Source organism: Pseudopipra pipra, chromosome 27 (assembly GCF_036250125.1).
Source record: "Pseudopipra pipra isolate bDixPip1 chromosome 27, bDixPip1.hap1, whole genome shotgun sequence".
NCBI lineage: Eukaryota > Metazoa > Chordata > Aves > Passeriformes > Pipridae > Pseudopipra > Pseudopipra pipra.
This window is the reverse complement of record NC_087575.1, coordinates 4,496,931-4,520,010: the sequence shown is the minus strand read 5'-3', so window position 1 is coordinate 4,520,010 and position 23,080 is coordinate 4,496,931. Positions and strand designations below refer to the sequence as shown.

The following is a 23,080-nucleotide window of genomic DNA, read 5'->3' as shown; positions in this document are numbered from 1 at the left end:
GTCAGGTGTGTGTTCTTGTGCCTCCTCTGGAGGTTTTACCTCACAGATGTGTCAGAGAGACCCCCAAGGGCTGGAATCAGTGGGACTGGGAGAGCCCGGACTGGGAATTTTCTGGGCCAAGGCACAGGGGCACCTTTTCCTGAAGAACCTCCCTCTCCTTGGCCTGCCCTCCCTGGGTCTCCTCAGAACAAGAAATGAAAGGCTTAGGCTTGGTTTGCCTCGTAGAACCTGCCAGGACTCCCACAGGCAGCCGAGGAGCTGGAAAAACTGCTCCCATCCACGTCCTGGGAGCTGGGAGGAGCAGCCAAAGGGTTTCCAGAGCTGGAAATCCAGGGAGCCTTAAATCCCTGTCCCTGCCAGGTAACCAACACCCCCCCAGCAGCACCTCAGCCTGCCTGGAGAGCCAATAAAAGCTGAATTCTGCAAGATGCTGCAGGTTCAAGGTGCTCACCATGGTAATTACCCTGAAACCTGCTCGTGCTTTCGGGAGAGTCACTCCTGGTTTGGGCAGGACTGGACAGAATTCCCCCTCTGGAAGGAGGCTGTGGGATGAGCACCACACACTGGATGAGCTGCTGCTGCTGCCTGTCACCAAACAGTGGGAACACACATCTCCTCCTCCTGGAGAGTCCAGGGCAAAGGCTGCACTTGGCCAGAATTCCAGGGCAGGGTTGGGATGGATCTCAGGGAAAGGTTCTTCCCCCAGAGGGTGGTGGGCACTGCCCAGGCTCCCCAGGGCAGTGGGCACGGCCCCAAGGCTGCCAGAGCTCCAGGAGGGTTTGGACAACGCTCCGAGGGACAGGGTGGAAGTTCCACCTCGACCTCTTCCCATGGAGGGTGGAGAGCACTGGGACAGCTGCCCAGGGAAGGCGTGGAGTCTCCCTTCCTGGAGACATTCCAAACCCACCTGGATGTGCCTCTGCTCCAGGTGACCCTGCCTGGGCAGGGGGTTGGACCGAGTGAACTCCAGAGGTTCCTCTCCACTATCCCAACCCAGCTATTCCATGACCATGGGATTGTTGGGGTGTCCCAGGCAGGGCCACTGATGATCCCTGTGGATATTCTGGGATTCTGGGACTCAGGCTCCCACACACTCCAGCAGACCCCACCCTGGAATTCTCTCCCCTTCCCACGGGTTTATCCGAGTGCCCTCCGCCGCCCGCCGAAGGAAACAGCCGACGGATTTTGAACCCCTTCAGGCCTTTATTTTGATAAAATTGGTCAAGCCCACATAAGGCAACGCACACCACGGCCCCCCGCCCGCCCCGAACCCGCCTGGGGAAATAAATAACACAAACGAGGAGAGAGAGAGAGAGAGAGACAGAGAGAGAGAAAGAGAGAGAGAGGAAGGACATCCATGTAGTGTTGGGCTTTGCAGTATAGAAATTCCACACAAAGCTTCATTGGGTTGGGTATTTTTTTTTTGTTGTTGTTTGGTTTTTTTCTTGGGTTTGGGTGTTTTGTTTGTTTGTGTTTTTTTTTTTTTGTTGTCTTTTCTCCTTCTGTTTAAAAAGGTAAAAATGGTTTCTAGTATAATACACAGTCAGAACGTCGTGGTTGCCCCCGCGTAGAAAAAACCCGACATGCAAATCCATGCCTACACTGCGCCGTTATTTATAAATAAGATGCAACTCAAAATACAAAGAACAGGAACACTACAAAGTCCATTCTAAAGGGAAGGGGTTGTGGGGTTTTTTTGGGGTGTTTTTTTTGTTGTTTTTTTTAAAAAGAACAGACACACAGTAACAAAGGCTACCTGCGCTCTCACATTGCCATCACAGTGACGGGGGGGGGCCGCTGCTCCGAGGAATAAACGCGCTGGTTTTTAGGCTTTTTCTCCCCAAAAAAAAAGCACAGAGTGGGTCGGGGCCTAGGGGGTGAGGAGGGGCCTTTCTGCTTCCTTCGTGTCCAGGGTCTTTCCTTAAGGGGCAGAGCTCAAGCCTGAATTGTTGTTTCTAAGGAAATCCAAGTTTTTACGGCCAAGCCGCTTGTTTTTTGAGGGAAATGTCGGGGATTTGGGGTGTTATCGGGTGCTGCTTTAGGGAAATTGGGGCAGCTCTTGGTCTTGGAGTCACTGAATCAGGGTTGGGAAAAAAGGTACTGAGTTGGAAAAGAATCACCAAATTCAGGTTGGGAAAGAATCACTGAATCAAGGTTGGGAAAGAATCACCAAGTCAAGGTTGGGAAAGAATTATTGAATCAAGGTTGGGAAAGAATCACCAAATCCAGGTTGGGAAATAATCACCAAATCCAGGTTGGAAAAGAATCACCAAATCCAGGTTGGGAAAGAATCATCAAATTCAGGCTGGAAAAAAATCCTCAAATCCAGGTTGGAAAAGAATCATTGAATCAAGGGTGGGAAATAATCACTGAGTCAAGGTTGGGAAAGAATCACCAAATCCAGGTTGGAAAAGACCTGCAGGATCATCAAATCCAACCTCCCCTGAGCTCAAGGTTCACCCATGAGCTTTCTGGGCTCCTTAAAAATCAGTTAATCGAAGCCACTAAATTTCAAATCAAAAAAACACACAAAGAATGAACATTTCTCAGCAGCCTCTTTCTGGAAACCTTTCCCCCCCCTCTTTGAACCCAAAATAAAACCTGGGGACCAAAGGCCAGCCCGAGGCTGTGTGTGCAGGGCAGGGGTGGCACTGGGAGGGGGGAAGGAGGGCTGGCAAGAGCTCCCTGCCATGCAGAAGCTGTGGGGGAGCCGGGCCCGGATCACACATGCGGGAGCCAGCGGGAAGAGGGAGCACGGAGGGGAAAACTATGTACAGGGAAAAAGAGCCTCCCCCCCAACCCCACCCTAACCAGCACGAGGGCTGGGGTTTGCTTCTGCAAAAAAACCAAAAAAAAACCAGAAAAACAAAAAAAAAACAAAAAAAAATTAAAAAAAAATCACAGTTTTTGATAAGCCCAAGGTTTATTCCTGTTATTCCCCATTGTATTGGCAAATGCAACAGTCTAGCTTGGGAATTTTTTAATTAATTTATATATATATATAGAGAGAGAGAGATATAAAAACACATGTAGGGAGGGTGGGGTTCACTCAGCAGGGATGTTTGGACAGTCACCCTTTGAGACACCAGACAGTTTCAACAGCATTGAACTCAAAAACTTATCAATAATATCAATAACACTATTTTCTTCTTGATATTAGGTTGGGTTGTTTTTTTTGCTAAGTGATGGTTTTCTTCCCTTTCTGCTGCTCCTCCTGCTCCCACCAGTGCCCGGTGGGAAGGGACCCTCCCACACCCCCCGTTTAAAATGAGAACAGGACTGCTAAACTGGAAATAAAAATCCCATTATTTGTTCTGGAAACACTTGGGATCCTCTCCACATTTCCATCTGACAACCCCACCAGATTTGGGGTTGCTCCAGATCAGCCTGATGCCACAGAAAACAGAATTTTAAGGGGAGAAGGGGGGAAAATCCCCTCTGGGGCAGCTCCTACGTGATGTGTGTCAGGAAACCTCAGGGGGGAAGGTTCCCCTTGGGGAAGGGAAAGGCAAGAGCTGCTGGAATTCCTTCCCTGGATCTCAAGGAGTTGGGATGAAAAGCAGCTTTTCCCTGCCCCAACCTGGGGATCCACAGGGGATCCAACACATCCCAGCATTCCCACAACGTCACCTGCTCCTTCCCTCTCCCAAAGGCCCACACAAAGGGAGTCAAACCTGGATTTCTCTCAGCTGGATGGTCCCTAATTCCCACAGCTGCATCCAAGACGTGTCAGTCCAAAATTAAGGCCGTTTGCAACGTCTGCTTCCAAGTCCAAGGAACAAAAAGAGCTCTTATGTACACACGGGAGTTAAAAAGCCGGGAAGGAGCGTGGGAGCCACGGCTCCCCCTGGGAGGAATCTCAGCTCCTGCTCGGGTGCTTCACACCCTGAAGTGACTCTGGCTTTAAAAAAATAGATCACAGACAAGGATTTCCACATGCACGAGAGCCATTCCAACGGGAGAGCGACACAGATCCCCCCCGGAGCTACGGGAGCGGCGGGAAGCGTTTCCAGCACCTTCAGCAAAGGGCTCCGAGTCACCTTTGGGCCCAAATCCCTCCTCCTGGTTTTTGTGGGGTTTTTTTTTCAGGATGAGCTGCCTTTTATCTCCTCCTTAAATTGGAAAAGCATCAGCCATCTGAAAGGAGCAGCCAGCAAGAGTCGACTGACCGGGCTTAAATCCTGCCCCCCCAAAAAACCCAAAACGTTTTCGGGAGATTTGAGGGAAAAACCACTGGAGGGAGGGAGGGGAAAACAAAAAAAAAAAAAGACAGGGGAAAGCCAAGAGATCAAAGGAGAAAAAAAAAAACCAACACATTTTTAGTGCAAATGGTCAACAAATGGCACAAAACGTGAGCGAACACACCGGGATCAGAGAGATCTCCCACCGCGATCCCGCTCCGCAGGGTCGGCGGGAATCTCGGGATGGCAGCCCACGGATTTCTGGAAGCACACAGAAACCTAGTATAACTCATTAGGAGCAGAGTTAGAACTCCTTAATTGCAGGGTAGCTCGTTAATGGAGGGGTGACTCCTCACGGCTCCTCCCTCGCTGGAAACATGGAAAACCTTCCCGGGATGGGGGGAAGTGCTGAGGGGGGTTTTTTTTGCTGGAGGGGTTGGGGTTTTCTTGCTTGAGGGGTTGGGTTGTTTTTTTTTTTGCTTGAGGGTTGCTGGGTTTTGCCTGGAAGGGCTGAGAAAGGGAGGGGTTTTTAGGCCAAAAGCAAATCCGGGTGATGCGGAAGGAGCGGGAAGAGCAGCTGGGGATCAACCAGCTCCAACTGGGCTGAACTGGGAATGGAGGTGGGGCTTTGCTGAGGGGACAGGGGACAAAATCCACGTGGCTGCTCGGCCCCTCCTGCCTGGAAGTGCTTCCCTCTCCACCCTCGGGGGGTTGTGGGTTTAATTTGCTGATGAGACTCAAACTAATGTTAATTCCCCGTGAATTCCTGACCCCTGAAGAGGTGCTGGGAGATCCTGGCCCATGGCAGATCCAGGGGAACCAGGACAGTCCCTCCGTGCCCCACCAGGGCCCAGCAGCCCCCAAGAAATCCTGACATTAATTTTTTATGAGACCCAAGAGCAGAAATCTGGGAATCCCCATCAATCCAGCTGGAGTGAAACCACCAATTCCCTGTCACAGGGGGGGTTGGGGTGGGATTTTTTAATGCTGCAGCACAGAATATTCCCAAGGACCACCAGAAATAGTCAATTATCCACTGAATTGAATGGAATCTCAGCCTTTTGGAGGATTCAATCCTGGGCACTGTGGAGCAAGAGATTTTTTCCCCCGGGGTGAAAGAAGGAATATCTAAGTTCCTGCCACCCTATTTTTTGCCTGTTTTTCAAAGGAAAACATCTAAACTTGCCTTAAGCTTCCTTATTTCTGCTCAACACCTGTTTAAAATTCCAGTTAGTTTTAAAAATACCTATATATATAATATATATAATATATTTTCTGGAATAAAACCACAAAAAGATGTACTGTACAAGTAGTATGTAGAGTGCTTCAATTGGCTGTATGTAGTTTAGCTACTTTTCTAATATCCAAATATTTAAATAATAATAATAATAATAAAAAAAAGAACAACGACAACAAAAAAAAGAATTATAAATAAGTAACAGAATAACTAATGAATAAAAAATAAAAAATAAGTCACCATGATTCTAACAAGCCTGGCATTGCTATGGGAATGCCCTTCCTGTTGCCCAGGAATCTCTCTCACAGAGTAAAATTAGAATTATGCAGGTTAGTCTCCTCTATATATTTTTTTTTTTTAGCTGCTTTAAAATGCTCTGATCCTTCCTCCGTGCTAATCAAGTAATGAATTATAGTACTTTTTTGTGTGCTCAGAAATGCTCTCTATATATGTAGACATATATAGAAATATATATATATTACATATATATTAAAAAAAACCAAAAAAACCAAAAAAACCAACAAACAAACAAACAAACAAAACAAAAACAAAAAACAAAAGCTGGGAAAATAGTGTTTATGGTGGATTTTTTGGGGGGTTTTGGCTGCTCTGCTTTGAGGAGGGAAGGGGACACCAGGGTGGGGACACACCTGGGGACAAACACGGCACGGGGGGGAAGGAAGGAGCCTTTCAGCCTACGAAGGAGGTGTCACAAAGCAGAGTCACAACACCGGGGGTGCTGCTGGAGGGGCCAGGGGAGGGGGCACAGATGGGGGGGCACAGATGGGGGGGCACAGATGGGGGGGCACAGATGGGGTGTCCCCTCCCCGCCTCAACCAGCAGCCAAAAAACTCGGGGTGTTGGCGCCAGAAACCTCTCGGCCTTCCTCAGCCCCTTCCCTTAGTGCAAAGGAGACACCGACAACGTCACGCTGGAGCTTTTTTGGGGGGGGGAGGAAGGAGGGAGAAGGGAGGGGAAGGCTGATGGAAACTCCTTACTGGTGACCGGCAGCGCGGGGGGACGCCGGGCGGGGCGGGGGGCTGCAGCGCGGCAAGCTCGGGACGACAAGCGCGGCTGGAGGGACGGGAGGGACGCGCGGGGCGGCCGCGGCTCCGGCTCGGCCACGGTGGCTCCTGCTCAGCCACGGTGGCTCCTGCTGGGCCACGGTGGCTCCTGCTTGGCCACGGTGGCTCCTGCTTGGCCACTGCGGCTCCTGCTGGGCCACGGTGGCTCCTGTTCGGCCACGGCAGCTCCTGCTGGGCCACGGCGGCTCCTGCTCGGCCACGGTGGCTCCTGCTGGGCCACGGCGGCTCCTGCTGGGCCACGGTGGCTCCTGCTCGGCCACGGTGGCTCCTGCTGGGCCACGGCGGCTTCTGCTTGGCCACAGCGGCTCCTGCTCGGCCACGGCGGCTCCTGCTCGGCCACGGCGGCCCCGCCGGCCCCGGTCCCCTCACAGCCGGTCCATCCGGAACGTGTCCTCTGTGGCGGGGTCGGTGAGGACCATGTCGGGGTCGTTGAGCATGTGCAGTCCATCCAAGGTCAAGGGGTCAATTTTGAGTTCATCCAGGGGGAACTGGGAATCCGTGTCGAAGCTGACGTCCCCCACGCCCGCCAGAGAGCTGGTCAGTTCTTTTGATAGGCTGGGGGGAGATTCTCCTGTCACTGCGGGGAGGAGAACGGAGACGTGTCACCAGGGCTTCCCAAACACACACCCACCAGGCAAGCAAGCCACAAAACAGCTCCAAAGCCCTGGAGTTATTGACTGAGCTAAGGCTGAAGCTCAGATGGAGAACAAACTCCTCACACCAGGGACATCCTCCTCACACCAGGGACATCCTCATCACACCAGGGACATCCTCATCACATGAGGAGCATCCTCATCCCACGAGGGACATCCTCATCCCACGAGGGACAATCTCATCACATGAGGGACATCCTCCTCACATGAGGGACATCCTCATCCCACAAGGAGCATCCTCATCCCACAAGGAGCATCCTCATCCCACGAGGGACAATCTCATCACACCAGGACCATCCTCATCCCACAAGGAGCATCCTCATCACACCAGGAACATCCTCATCACACCAGGAACATCATCACAAGAGGGACATCCTCATCACACAAGGAGCATCCTCATCCCACGAGGGACAATCTCATCACACCAGGACCATCCTCCTCACATGAGGGACATCCACCCTCCTTCCCAACTGGATGAATCACAGGTTCCTCACAGCTTCCCCAAACCATCAGAACGACCGAACACAAAGCAAAATTCCTGCCTGCATGTCTGGGGTCTCTTTTCTCTCCCTCGAGTTTAGGAGGAACGACCTTAATTTCCATGATTCCAAACAGCAATGCCTGGCTGCAGCACGGGCTGAGCCAACAGTTGTCCCTGTGTCCCTGTGCAGGGATTGTTTCCAAAATCCAACTGTGACCAGATTCACCACCATATGTGACACTCTGACCTGAGCCTGTCCCGTGTTCCCTCTTCACTCTGCCCATGGGACAGGTGATCTCTGCGCTGAAGGAAACCCGGATCATGGAATCATGGAATGTCCTGAGCTGGAAGGGACCCTCAAGGACCATCCAGTCCAGCTCCTGGCCCTGCCCAGACACCCCAACAATCCCACCCTGTCCCTCAGAGTGTTGTCCAAACCCTCCTGGAGCTCTGGCAGCCTTGGGGCTGTGCCCACTGCCCTGGGGAGCCTGGGCAGTGCCCACCCACCCTGTGGGGGAAGAACCTTTCCCTGAGATCCATCCCAACCCCCCTGGCACAGCTCCAGCCCTTCCCTGGGTCCTGTCCCTGCTCACAGAGAGCAGAGCTCAGAGCTGCCCCTCGGGAGAAGCTGCAGCCCCCCAGGAGTCTCCCCTCAGCTCCAGCTGAACAAACCCAGTGCCCTCAGCTGCTCCTCAGCCCCTTCCCAGCTCCCTGTCCCTCCTCTGGAATCCTCCAGCAGCTTGAGATCCTCGTGGAGTCCAAAGAGCCCTCAGGACTCGAGGTGAGGCCGCTCCAGCCCGGAGCAGAGCAGGATCACCCCCTCCCTTCTCCCCAGCTCCGGCAGGACGACATTCCCAGCTTGTTGTACCTGTCAGGATGATGTTGGGGATGTTCCCGTGGCTGGAGTAGTTGAGCTGCTGCGAGTCCTGGAGGCTGCCGTGGCTGCCCGTCAGTCCCATCATGGCAGCCTGGGAGTAGTTGAGGGTGGAGCAGGGGCTGTAGAGGCTGTTGGAGCTGATGGCGTTCTCGATCATGTTGAACTGCTCCAGCTGCACACCAAGGGCACAAAGGGAATTGTCACTCCCGGCCCTCGGGAATTGCGGCCAAACGACGCGACAAGGCTCGAGGACGGGACGTGACGTGAGAGAGAGAGAGAGAGAGAGAGAGAGACAGGCAAACAAATTCATCTTTAGCTTCCCTTGCTCCAAAGAGGGGCTGCTGGCACGGAGCTTTCCGGAATGTTTCCTGCCCAATTCGGAGGAGGGGGGATGAGGGATGGGAAAACCAAACTGGGGCGGGGGGTGTTGGAAGAACGAAACAAAAGGGAGCTTTTGATGGGAAATGAGTGGAATCCACGCTCTGCCTGAGGGCTCTGCCCTCAGCATTCCCTCTGGGAACACAGCCCAGGGTCGTTATTCCAGAATTTACTCAATCCATGCCCTGGTTGGCCAAACCAAGAGCAATTTTTGGGCCCCAGGAGTGGGTTATTTGCAAATTCAGGAGTCAGTTTTGTTCCCACCTCCAAGTGAAGCCTTTCCCAACTGCAGCTGTGGCCAGAGATGGGCAGCTTCAAACATTATTTTAATTTTGCATTATGTTTATATTTGCATTATGTTTATATTTGCATTATGTTCATAAATTTTCAGGATCCAAAATTATTCAAAAATTATTTTCACTACTTAAAAAATTTAATTTTTTTTGGCCCTTTTCAAATTTATTTCCGTTATTTTCAAATTTACTTTCTGTTCTTTTTTCCTCTTTCAGATTTCATTATTTTTCCTTTTTAAAAATTTTCATCGTTTCAAAATTTCTTTTCACTTTTTCTTTTTTAAAATGGATTTTTTTTAAAATGTAATTTATTTTTCCTTTTTAAAACTTTTCATCATTTTCTAAATTTCTTTTCACTCTTTTTCTTAAGACAGATTTTTTAGAAAAAAATTTCATTATTTTTCCTTTCTAAAAATTCTCAGTTTCAAAATTTCTTTTCACTCTTTTTCTTTTTTTAAAATGGATTTTTTTTTTAAATTTCATTATTTTTCCTTTCTAAAAATTCTCATAGTTCCAAAATTTCTTTTCACTCTTTTTCTTTTTTTAAAATGGATTTTTTTAAAAAAAAATTCATTATTTTTCCTTTCTAAAAATTCTCATAGTTTCAAAATTTCTTTTTTTCTTTTTTAAAACAGATTTTTAAAAAAATTTCATTATTTTTCCTTTTTATAAATTTTCAGTTTTAAAATTTCTTTTCACTTTTCCTTTTTTTGAAATGGATTTTTTTAAAAAAAATTTCATTACTTTTCCTTTCTAAAAATTCTCAGTTTTAAAATTTCTTTTCACTTTTCCTTTTTTAAAACAGATTTTTAAAAAAATTTCATTATTTTTCCTTTGTATAAATTTTCAGTTTTAAAATTTCTTTTCATTTTCCTTTTTTTAAAATGAATTTTTTTAAAAAATTTCATTATTTTTCCTTTCTAAAAATTCTCATAGTTTCAAAATTTCTTTTCACTTTTTTCAAAATGGATTTTTTTTTAAAAAAATTTCCTATCATTACTTTTCCTTTGAAAAGTCGATTTTTATCATTTTTATTTTTTTTAATTGCTTTAATTGATTTTTATTCCTTTTCAATGCAGAGGTTGGAGGAACAACTTTACAACCACCTGCAGCTACGAGGGGCAGGAAAAGGGGTGTGGGGGGAAAACAAAAAAAAAACAAGAAAAGAAACTCCTGAGTGCCAGAAACTAAAAAGAACAGAAGGAAAACTCCACGTGGACAGAACGTGCTGCGACACAGAATAATCAGGAATTAACTGATCTTAATTTGAAGGTGGAAGAGGCCGCTGGGGCCGAGATGAATTTGCTCACCTGGTGGGAGAGGGCATTAGCCTGCCTAGCTGTCATCTGCTGCTCATAATAGGAGTCCCCAAAAACACTGCCCAGCATGGAAGAATGCTGAAAACAAAACAAGAGGCTTTATGGCACGAACCCCCCACGGCTCCTCCGGCGCCAGCGGAGCTCCAGGACATCCAGGGAGCGGCAGGAATGCCCTGGCACAGGCAGGGAACCCCAGCAGGGAACCCCAGCAGGGAACCCCAGCAGGGAACCCCAGCAGCTCCTCCCCGAGCCCGGACGACACGGAGAACTCGGGGTTACGGACACACACACACGGGGAGGCACAGAAGTAACTCGGGGCTTTGGGTTTTTGGGGAATTTGGGGGAGAAACGTCACATTGGGGGCATCGAAGAGAGCCCAGGTGGGGCTGGGCTGGGGCTGCAAGGACAAAAGTGGTTTAAAGTCATTTTACAGGAGCAGGAGAGGTGAGGAGGAAGCCCAGGGAAGTGTGGGATGGGCAAGAATTCCAGGAGGAATTCCTCAGCCTTGCCAAAGTCACTGTCCCCTCCGGCACCACAAATTGTCCATCACTTATCAATTGTTCTAAAGGTGACCAAGAATTCATCAGTTAAAAGTGACCAAGAATTCATCAATTAAAGGTGACCAAGAATTCATCAATTAAAGGTGACCAAGAATCATCAATTAAACGTGACCAAGGATTCATCAATTAAAGGTGACCAAGAATTCATCAATTAAAGGTGACCAAGGATTCATCAATTAAAGGTGACCAAGAATTCATCAGTTAAAGGTGACCAAGAATTCATCAGTTAAAGGTGACCAAGGATTCATCAATTAAAGGTGACCAAGGATTCATACATTATTTTAAGGGTGACCAAGAATTCATCAAGTGTTCTAAAAGTGTCCAAGAATTCATCAGCTGTTCTAAAGGTGACCAAGAATTTATCAGTTGTTCTAAAGGTGACCAAAATTCATAAATTGTTCTAAAAGTGACCAAAATTCATCAATTGTTTTAAAGGTGACCAAGAATTCATCAATTAAAGGTGACCAAGAATTCATTGATTGTTCTAAAGGTGACCAAGAATTCATCAATTATTCTAAAGGTGACCAAGAGTTCATCAATTAAAGGTGACCAAGAGTTCATCAATTAAAGGTGACCAAGGATTCATCAATGATTCTAAGGGTGATCAAGAATTCATAAATTGTTCTAAAAGTGTCCAAGGATTCATAAATTGTTCTAAAAGTGTCTAAGAATTCATCAGTTCTTTTAAAGGTGACCAAAAATTCATAAATTATTCTAAAGGTGACCAAAATTCATGAATTGTTCTAAAAGTGTCCAAGAATTCATCAGTTGTTTGAAAGGTGACCGAGAATGTGAGGACAGTGATTTAATACTATGGAATACTGTCCCCCCCAAAAAATGCCAGATAGAAAAGAAGTCAGAGATCACTTCTTTAAAATTTACAAACTCTGATATTCCAGCTGGAAAAAAAAAATCCATTTATTGGCAAGGAGAATGTCTATTAAAGATAATTTGCGTGGAGAGATTGTCTCAGTCGTGAGGTGGAAATTCAGCTGCTGGTTTATTTTATTTACATGGTAAAAGCAGAAGGCTACAAATTTCCTCCTTAAAAACCTGAGCAGGATGGGAACAAACACCTGAAGGGATCAAACATCCAAAGGGATCAAACACCAGAAGGGATCAAACACCAGAAGAGATCAAACAACCACAAGAGCCACGTTAGAGCTGATAAGAGAAAAAGCAAAGCACTACTTAAATCAATTTATTTCAAGAAAAATTTGGGGGTTTTAACCCACTGAGCCCTTATTTGCTGCCCTGTCATGCCTGGACCAACTCTCCCAATTCCATCTTATCCAACCTGCTCCATCTGTTACTCCTGGAAAACCTGGAGTCAGAACCCAGGGCTCGCTCAGGCGAGTGGATCAGGACCAGAGCTCTGCGATGGAGTGGCAGGAACAGCACCAGCACTGGGGGGTCAGGGGATCAGTGAGGTTGGAAAAGGCCTCTGAGATCATCAAATCCAACCTCTGGGTTATAACCACTTCTAAGGACAAATCTGAACTTTGGGATGTCACCGGCTCGACATGAAGCAAAAGCAGCACCAGAAATCCAGTTGCTATCCGAGAGCTCCAAAGAGGATCGAGGTGTTTTTTTCCCTTTAAACCCCTGTCCTTTCATTTCCCAGGAGCTTTCCAGAAGTGCAGGGCAAACCCTAAAACCTCTGTGTCTCACTAAGCACCGTTCCCATCCTAAAAAACTCTGGGGAAGGTGAAAAACAATCAACAGGAGAGCAAGGGCGTGTTTGTGCAAGTCCGGGGCAGTAACTCCTAACAAAACACTGGATTTGCTCCTCGTGTGAAGTGTGCTTGGATACTACAGCTGCAAGCACTGGAATTCCCAAGGGAAACCTGCTGGAAATGTCATTGCTTCAACACTTCAGAGCCTTGGAATAACTTATCCATAGCTCCGGGAAGAAGGTCTGGCGAGCAGCGGGAACGCTGGGCCGAGGGTTCTGCCAGCAGGGATCTCCCGGGGTTAATGCCGTGGGCACTGCAAGGAAAAACCAGCCCCCTGGCTGGAATGAGCCATCCCAAAAATACCTACCACGTTCTCCAGGTCAGAGGCACTAGAGCAGGTGGGTTTGGGAGCAGGAGCAGGATGCTGGGGGTGAGGGGAGGGCAGAGGAGGAGGAACGGAGGCGTTGGGGATGGGAAGCCATGCAAACACAGAGCTGGGGCTGCAGGCAGAGCTTTCCACACACACACACACACACACACTGCTGGAACACAGGAGCAAAGGATCTGGAGAGGTGGGAAGATGAAGGAGAAGCTCTGGTGAATGAACAGGGTGTGATCCGAAGGAAAACCCGGGGTTCGGGGTTTAAAGGATTCCCCTCGTAACATCGGAAGGGTGGAACCCAAAATTCCTGGGAGAAAGAGCAGCACCTACTTCATCCCACTCCTGACACTCGTTCCCTTACACTGGGGCACCCCCAAACCCAGCTTGGGTTTAATTTCCTGCTGCTGGCAGGTAAAAATCCCCCTTCAGAGGATCCCCAAACTGTGACTTCCACACAGGACACGTGGATGTGTGAGGAGATACTCACAGGAAGGAAGAGCAGCTCTTCCACAACGGGAATATTCTCCTGCTTGGAAGGGTTCTGCCTTCCCTCTGGGCAGGTTAAAGGATCCTGGCACCTGGGAGCTGCCACAACCAACCCCAATCTTCCCTCCAAACTGGTTTCTCTTCCCCCACTGCTTCTCTCCACATTTAAATATTTCTGACCATCACCAGTCACTGCTGGAGACAGCAAAGCCATCTTGGTTTTAATTTAGGAAAAAGAAAGGATTCTGTGGGTATTTAAGAGGCCAGTACTAGAGTATCAATAAATCCCCTTCCTTGCTCTCAGAGTTGTGGTGTCTCACTTGAAAAGAGCAAAACCTAAGGAAGATTTTATAGGATAAAACAGCCCCAGCAGGAAAAATTACAGCCCAGTGTGTGCCCCACTTGCTGCACTTTGCACTGACCAGAGGCAACAAATCTGGGGACTAAACCAAGACAGAGTTACGGAGATGTCAAGGGGGAAAGAAAATCAACCTAAAAATCCAAATTGGATGTGCTGCCCACGTGAGAACTGAGTTTGCAGCAGCAGTGGCAGCAGCTCTGCCCCACAGGACACCCCGAGGGTTAAATGTGGGGTTTGGAGCCACACACAGGACACAGCAGAACTCACAGAAGCAGAAGAAGAGAGAGGCTAAGAAGCAATTAAGCCAGGCTTGAGGAAATCCAGTCAGTCCTGCCACTCAGCTCTAGGTCTGAGCTTACCAGTGACCTGAGCCTGGCTCAGGAGAGAGGGAGTTTCTGCTTTGGAACCATGAAGGGGCAACACTGACTCAGAAAGGATCCTCCTTACAGCCTTCAACGTTAAATGATGGGACAGAAAATGTATTTTCAGACTCCTGGGGTGCTCTGGAAGAACTCCCTGCACCTTGTTTCTGCAGCTGGGATTCTGCAGGGCAGCTGTTCCAGCAGCACCAGCATGGAAAAATGCCCTTTCTTACACTGGGGCACCCCCAAACCCTGCTTGTTTTTAACTTCTTGCTGCTGGCAGGTAAAAATCCCCCTTCAGAGGATCACACACACCCTCAAGCTATGACTTCCATACAGGACACGTGGATCTGTGAGCAGATACACAGAGAGGAAGGAAAACCAGCTGGCAGGCAAGGGAGAGAGTGGTAACCCATTCCTTGCCAGCCACAAGGTACAGCTGCTTATTTGGGGAGCATTTTCTCCAGTGTTTTCCTTCACAGGGTGTGTTCCCACATTAAGAAGGTCCTGCTGCAAACAGATTTGGCCACCTCAGGGAGATTTAGTGCCCCAGGAGGCACTGGAGTCCCCCTCTGCCCTCCCAACCTTACCCATCAGCTCCCCCCCGCGATCCTGGGAACTGAAAGGCTTCTCCCTGGAGGTTCTGTCCATGGAACACCCCAAAGGAACCCCACAAACCAGTCCTTCAAGCAGCAGCTTTGTCCCATAAAAAAAAAGGCAACTCAGCAGCTATTGAAAACCTCTGGCCCTGAATGGAAGTGCAGCCGGGATGAGGCGTCGGAGATGCATGAGGAGCACACGGAGTCACAGCGAGACAACCACGGGGCAGAGATGGAGAGACTGGGCTAAAACACACACAAAGCAAGGCCTGTGGAAGCACAGAGTCCCTTACTTGAGGGGAGCTGCCAGGAGAGAAGCCTTGATTGGAGACAGGAGAGGTGGGAGACTGGTTGGCCGGGGAGCCAGCATTACTGCGGTACTGCTGGAGGGAGGCCTACAAAGGACACAGAGTTAAACAGCACTGAGGGAGGCCTGCAAAAATCACACACTCCTGGCAAATCCAGCGGGGAGGAACCAGCCTCTTCAGCAGCCTGGGCTGTGGAGGAAGGCAGGATTACCGTGGATAACGCCCCAAAAAGGGAGAGAGCTCAGGGGACAGCGTGGCAGGGGCTGTCTGAGCTGTGGGCAAGCACAACCGGGGGAGATTTCCTCCCTGGGCTCAGTTATGCTCAATTTAAAAAAAAATACATAACAAAATCAGGTCAGCCAAGGATTTAGGGCAAAGAAGTCTCGAAAGCTGGGAATAATTCAAAAAGAATGTCATTTATTCTTCAGTTCCACTGCTATGCCCACATGTGTGCTCACCCTGCTCTGGGATCCTGCTCTGCCCCGAGCTGAAGAGCCCGGGGGGGTTCTGAAGATTGGGGGGCAGGTGACAAACCTGTTTGACACACCTGGGGTGTCCCCCTGCAAGGTGGGATCCCCCCAAACTCCACTGCACCCCAGGACACTGGCTGGGAATTCCCCCTGTGTTTTGCAGCTTTATATTCGTGACTTTTACACTGAGACGTGTTTTCAAAGATTTACCTTCTTCTCCATCATTAAACCCCTGGATTTGAACAAATTAATAACATTAAGGGCATTTAAATAATGCTGTACTAATTAACATCAACAGTAGCCCAGCTCTCCTCACTCTACTTCCTCACAAATTAAAGATGATTGAGGAAAACCTGCAATCCAGTAAATTTAATCAGCTGCTTTGCAGTGTGGGAAGACACTGCACTTCCAGTGGTTTTGACACCAAATTCTGTAAATCTCTAGAAAATATCCTTCTGTTCTGCACTGCCACTTGCAGACTGCAAGCAGCCACCCAAACTACAAAGGAATTTCAATTCTGCTTTACAAAAGCTGGGTAGAAGTTGCCAGTGGGGCTGGGAGAGCTCAGCTTTTTGGTTAAACTGCCTTTAAATCTGTTTACTTGGGAATTATTTCGGTTGCTTTAAAAGATATAAGCACAGCACCCTAAAAGTTAAGGTCATAAAGAGGTTTAGGATGAGGAAAGCAACACAGAAAGCAAAGGATGAAATCAGAACTGGCTGTACTGGTACTACATGAGGATTAGAACCAAAACACTGGGACATATTTTGAGTGGGAATCCTTTCCACTGCTGGATTGTCCTTCCCTCTTCCCCTTCCAGTCCTGAAAGGGAAGCAGCTGCTCTCAAGAAGGATTTATCAGCACAAACTGTCAAAAATTTCACCCCCAAAGGAAACCCCACAACCCAGTGACAGATCAATAAACAATGATCTTTTCTCCTTCTCCAACCAAGTCCTGTCACTGCAGCACTGCCAGGACACCACAGGTGGGACAACCAGGATCCTACACGGGGCAGAAGGAGCAGGAGGAGCTGGGACATCCCTCCCTCCCTGATCCTGGCTCTGCATTTGGGATTTGCAGCTGCTGAGACAGAACATTTCCCAACAGCCCATGGGAAAATGAGCAAGAAAAGGGATCTGCCCATAAATGTATGTCCAGGCACACTCCATGTCTTCTGGGCACTGAGGGCAGCCACAAATCCCATTCTGGAAGGTAATAAGGGGTGCCCTAAAATTCCTTAAAAGCAAAGGGTTCTGTGAAAACATCTGGTTCTTGATAACTTTTGGAATAACATTTCCCAAAGGTTCTTTTGACTGGAAAATGCTTGTTGGCAGGTTTTTTTTCCTCAAGGCTCTGTGGGCTCCCCCAGCCTGTCCCCCAGTGGGTTGGGGGTACCTTGAACACCCTGAAAACCTCCCACAGCAACAGCCCAGCCAGGTGTAAAATAAAGGCTGATGTATTTAAGCTGCTCTGATCCAACCCTGGAATTGCAAGGGACAAATGGCCACTCTGAGAGCACATCAAACCCTAATTTTCCTCTAGGAATTTCCACTCCACGTGTCGTTCAAACCCTGCCTGAAATGATGTTTATCACAGGGCTCAGGATGATCTGAGCTGCCCAGGCTGCTCCCTGCCCCTGCCCTGCTCCCTGCCAGCCTTTCCCAAGGCAAGCTGCTCCCAAACTCACCGAGTTGATGTCTATCCCCATGGAGGGCTGGCTCTGGCTCCCCGGAGGCGACTGGGGGATGGTGGAAGGTACCGTGACGGAGAGAGGGGGGAGCTGAGGGCCCCTCTGCAGCCCCGAGCTCGGCAGGATCGGGGGGTTCTGGGGCAGGGAACTGGCCACTGGTGGCTGCTGCTGCTGCTGGGAACTCGTCTGGGTGAAAAAGGGGTACGGGGGAAGCTGCTGCTCCAGGGACAATGCATCCATAGCCACGGCCTGGGAAAGGAGGAGGAGGATCAGCCACGCTGGAGGGAATTCCCCTTCACACTCAGAGAACCAAAACAACCTCATTTTGCATTTTAAAAACGTTGCTTTTCACAGTTCAGAAACCTGGTCTAGTGGGAGGTGTCCCTGCCCATGGCAGGGGGTGAAACTGGATGAGCTTTAAGGTCTTTTCCAACCCAAACCATCCTCTAAGTCTGTAATTCAAAAGACTCAGAATCACCCCCAATAAACAGACTACACTAAACAGTCTGTACAATAAACAGACACTTTAAAAGCCCAGTTAAATCTTGAGCTCAGAAATCACTGAGGGCAGTCACAGAGACACACTCAGGTTTAAAAACTTAATCAAGGTTTTCTCATGAACTGGGGAAATGTCTTTCAAATTTCACAGCTGACTTTGGGACAACACTGTCACTGATACCTGTCCCAACAGGGGGGTTTTACCACAGTACTAGAAAAGAGAAAGTAAAATCTCCCTTTTTGAGGCTCTGAATTAAGGAACACTTTTAAAGAAGGAAATTATAGAACAAGAGACATGAAATTCAGAGAATCCCAGAATGGTTTGGGCGGGAAGGGATGTTAAAGATCATGGAGTTCTGTGGGCAGGGACACCTTCCACTAGCCCAGTTTGCTCCAAATCCCATCCAACCTGGCCTTGAACACTTCCAGGGATGGAGCAGCCCCAGCTTCTCTGCCCAACCTGTGCCAGGGCCTCCCCACCCTCAGAGTCGGGAATTTTTTCCCGCTATCCCACCTAACCCCCCTCTCTGTCAGTTTGAGGCTGTGCAGAGTTAAAAAAACAGATCTGGGAGGAAACCAAGTGCAATCCTGCCACGAGGTCCTACCTGAGTGATGGGTGACAGAGGGGAGAGCGTGGGGGACATTTGCTGGGACTGTGGTCGCCTGGAGTCCGCGCCCAAGGACAGGGGGCTCACGGTGGGCGGGCGGTGCTGCTGGGAAGGGGCCGGCGTCGTCGTCATTCCTGCTGGGAATGAGCACACTGGCTTGAACAGGAACACAGCCACACTTTACTGCTATTGTACCACAGGTAATCACCTCAGGGATGGCTTGAGTGACCAACAAATGGCCTGAGTGACCAACAAACAACCTGAGTGCGCTCCACACAAAGCGCTGGACGCGTCCAGGCCGATGGGCCCGGAGCTCGTTGGGTGATTTGTAATTAATTTGCTCGGGCTCGAGAGCGTCAGGATGAGAGGAAGATCCCTGTGGTTTATCCTGGACCCAAGCCAGGCACAGGTTCGTGCACAGATGACTTGGAAGAGGAAGAGGCAGAGCGGCCTCGGCGCTTCCAGGCTCCGCAGGGATCGTCCTCACACACCCCGGGCCCGGGAGAAGCAGGTTCTGCTCTGTTTGTACAGGCTCAGGCTCTGGGAATGACACCACAGACCATGGAGCCACGCTGATCAGAGGGCACTCAAGATATTATAAAAGCAAACACCTCTTTAATGGAAAAAGCAGAAGAAAAACTGGTTATGCAGGAAGAGCTCCATTTCGAATGGCACAGCGCAGGAAATATCCATCACACTCCCCAGAGCCACGACCTAGCAGGGGATAGGGACAAACAACTGAAATATCCCAATTTTGTTCAAATCAAGACAAAAATCTGGAAGTTTAGAAACCTCCTCTCTTTTCTGCCTCAGCCCAGAGCAACCGAGTCACCCTGGGAAGTGATTCCAGGACAGTGGGGCGAGCGAGCTGCTCCTCCCGGAGCTGCCAGAAAGGAGGGATTCACGGAGAGCCTGAGAGCTCCCAGGCACTTGGCAAAGGTTCCAGGCTTCCAGGCAGGATGCCAGGGAGCCAGGAAGTCCAGGCTGCCAAGGAGCCAGCAGGCAAGAGTGGCTCCAAGTGTGAGGCTGTGTTTGCAAACCCCAGCATCCCCTCCCGGAACGTGCCCGTGAACCGGCGCCGAACCAACCCCTCGGGGTGGCACAAAGGGGCAGGTCTGAGGGGACCCCACGAGGGTTTGCTGCCCCACCTTCTGCCAGGGCTGCTCAGGATGTGCCTGGGCAGGGCACAGGGTTCAAAAAGGCCTGACTGAGGTTTCCTGCTTAAGGAAAGTTTGGACAAATCAGTTCAAAGAGCACGGAACGCCGAGCACGGCGGTGCCCGAGCTGTGGGATGGGCTCCAAAGAGAAGCAGGAATATCTTGAATTTGTGATGTCTTTTCAAAGCAACTGCAGATTTACCAGTTGGGTTTTGCACCATTTACTTTGCTAAATGTGGGTACAGCAAAAAAATTTAGTGACTCTGGTCTAATTCCTGATTTCTGCTGGAGTGATGACCCATCCCTGAAACAGCCACTTTTGAGACCAAAAAACTTGTTCAAGGACTCTGAAATCACTGAGCCACTCTGCCCTCAAATGGTTAAACCCCCTTCTTGCCTCATTCTCAAACTTACCTGCTCAGCCATTAACCTGATTACAATAATTTCCTTTTCCCAACGTAGGAGAGGATTGTCAAGTGGGAAAGGGAATCCTGCCCAGCACAGGAAATCAACTTGTATTTTTGGATACAATGCCTCATTTCTATTCTAGGAATCAACAGACTGCAACTGTCACTGACAATAAAAAAATTCAACCCTCTTCACAACTATTGGGAGCATGAACCAGTGAAATGATTTCAAAAATAATAATCAATAAATTGCCTCAACGTTTAAAAAATGCCATTTTAAAGGGAGGGGAATGAAAGGGTTGCTGAGGATGTTCCCATGACACATTGGGGGCTGTTGGGGTTCAGTACAATTAAATACAAGAGAGGAACTCTTGTAGTATATATTAAAATTAATATATTAAATTCTTGTTTTATAAATAAATAGATAGATAGATAGATAGAGAGAGAGATAGAGAGATAGATAGAGAGATAGAGAGATAGAGAGATAGAGAGATAGAGAGATAGAGAGATAGAGAGATAGAGAGATAGAGAGATAGATAAAACTCCCCCCCAAAAAAAAAACCAAACAACTCAAACAAAACCCCAAAACAAAATAAAACCCAAACCTAACAAAACAAACAAAAATAAAACAAAGAAAAAAAACCACCCACACAAACAAAAAGAAAACAAAACCTCAAATAAACCCAAAAATTTGGGTACCAAGAACGTGAGAGAAACGTCCTATAACTAAACACAGCTTTCTCACTTTTTTGTACATATAAAACCTGTTTCTAAAGAAGAGTCAATGAGCAGTGAGGTGCAATTAACTCCCAGAAGGAACAGGAACATCCTAGGATGAAAATTCCCCCGTTTCAGCCCCCAAATTGCGGTGCCACGTCCCCGGGGAGCGCCGGGCTCACCCTGGCTGGCAGTGCTGATGCCCAGGTGGGTGAGGTTGGCAGCGAGGTTGCCGGTGCTGCTGGAGCTGCTGAGGGCCGGGAAGGTGGATTCCTCGGGGTCCAGCGGCGTGGGCAGCGGCGACGGGAAGTGGATGGTGGTCAGGTCGGGCAGGGAGCCGCCCGTGTTGTGCGTGGCAGGGATCAGGGCTGTAGTGTTCTCCTGGTCGGCAGAGGGGAAGATGCTGGGGCAGGGAGAGAGGGGGAGGAAAAAAGGACACGGCTCAGTTGGAATTCCAGCTCTCCAAGGGGGTTTTACAGAGGAAATTCCAGAGGTGAGGCTGGGTGTTGGAGGGCAAACAGCCACAAAGGGGTGGCTCACAAAGGGAGCAGGGCTGGAGCAGGGAAGGGCTTCCCAGGGAACTCCAAGGCAAAAGGATATTCAGTATATAATATTCAATATAAAATATTCAATATAAAATATTCAATACACACTATTCAATATACAATATTGAATATAAAATATTAAATATAAAATATTAAATATAAAATATTCAATATGCACTATTCAATATACAATATTCAATATTGAATATAAAATATTCAATATACACTATTCAATATACAATATTCAATATAAAATATTCAGTATACACTATTCAATATACACTATTCAATATACAATATTCAATATAAAATATTCAGTATACACTATTCAATATAAAATATTCAATATACACTATTCAATATAAAATATTCAATGTACACTATTCAGTATAAAATATTCAATATAAAATATTCAATATACACTATTCAATATAAAATATTCAATATACAATATTGAATATAAAATATTAAATATAAAATATTCAATACACACTATTCAATATACAATATTGAATATAAAATATTGAATATACACTATTCAATATAAAATATCCAATATACACTATTCAATATAAAATATCCAATATACACTACTCAATATAAAATATTCAATTTGCACTATTCAATATACACTATTCAATATACACTATTCAATATACACTATTCAATATATAATATTTTTTCTTAGGAAGATCTCAGTGCTCTTCAAAAATAATAATAAAAAAGAATTGCTCAGGACTTACTTGATTCCTGGAACTTCACATGATTTAGGTCTGGATGACCCAGTCTAAAAGAGAAGGAAGAGAGTTTTTAAAGGCACAGAAGGAAGAGAGATTTAAAGGCAAAGATACTGCTGGAAGTGAATGTTCAGGATACATTTCAATTCAAAAGGTTTAATTTGATACATTTCTAGAGGAGAGCTGTTCTACACAAGAGCTCTGTGAAGCTCTTAGAAGATATTTATCACCTTTTTTTTGCTTTATTGTCCCAACAAATCTTAAATTTCAAGATTTTCTCCTGATGAAATCAATCACACATAAATACCTAAAAATGCCTTTCTGGTCCATTGCTTATGATTTGTTTCTAAACACAACATTTAATCTCAAATCTCTTCAAGTGGTGACAATATTTCAAGCATTCATTTACCTCAATATGTTTAGAAAATAACATTTCTACATTTTGAAGGGTGCAATTCCCACCTTTTTAGTGTCCCAGCCTTGCTTGGAGAGGGTTTTGTCTGCATCTGAGGTGCCTTCCTCCATTCCAGGGACAGTCAGCAACAAAACTAAAACAGGACAACAATAATTAAAAAAAAATCATAGAATTAATAATCAATAACATGAAGCTTCTCAGGAAGACATTTTCAGACTGGAAATGGAACCATTTGAAAAATGCTGAGGAATTATCAGCGAGTTTGAAACAGTCACACTCATTAAAAAAAAACAAAGATACCAGGAAGCAGAAGAGACTAAAATTGTGTTTAATTAACTAATTAATCAGTGAGACATCATCAGTTTTAAAAAAAGCCACTCAAATAATACTTTAAAAGACTTCTGGTCTCCAATTTAGGCTGCTAAGGCTAAAGATCTAAATGGATTCCATTTGGATTTCAATGGAAGGGAGTGTTTGGGGCCTGGTTTTTGCATCCTGCACGAGTGATTTCCACCTGGGACATCTCATGGGCAGCCAAGAGGACAATTCCAGGGGGGAACAATCCAATCCATCCCCCCTGGGAGAGAGAAACACTATA

General features: G+C 47.4%; 1 protein-coding gene across 4 annotated transcripts in view; it reads right to left on the bottom strand.

Moving 5' to 3' along the window:
- Positions 1-6,755: 6,755 nt before the first annotated feature.
- The window catches only part of CRTC1 (CREB regulated transcription coactivator 1), a 40,571-nt gene continuing 24,246 nt past the window's right edge, over positions 6,756-23,080 (bottom strand). The window contains exons 7-15 of one of the 4 annotated variants that reach the window (XM_064637548.1): positions 22,530-22,615; positions 22,074-22,117; positions 20,968-21,188; positions 18,502-18,641; positions 17,396-17,647; positions 15,224-15,325; positions 10,496-10,582; positions 8,506-8,686; positions 6,756-7,080 (exon numbers count right to left, since the gene is read on the bottom strand). In XM_064637548.1, coding sequence (XP_064493618.1) covers positions 6,869-7,080; positions 8,506-8,686; positions 10,496-10,582; positions 15,224-15,325; positions 17,396-17,647; positions 18,502-18,641; positions 20,968-21,188; positions 22,074-22,117; positions 22,530-22,615 — 1,325 coding nt within the window. In that variant the 3' untranslated portion in view covers positions 6,756-6,868. The remainder of the gene's footprint in view (positions 7,081-8,505; positions 8,687-10,495; positions 10,583-15,223; positions 15,326-17,395; positions 17,648-18,501; positions 18,642-20,967; positions 21,189-22,073; positions 22,118-22,529; positions 22,616-23,080) is intronic. The other 3 variants (XM_064637549.1, XM_064637550.1, XM_064637551.1) reach the window with 3 other exon arrangements.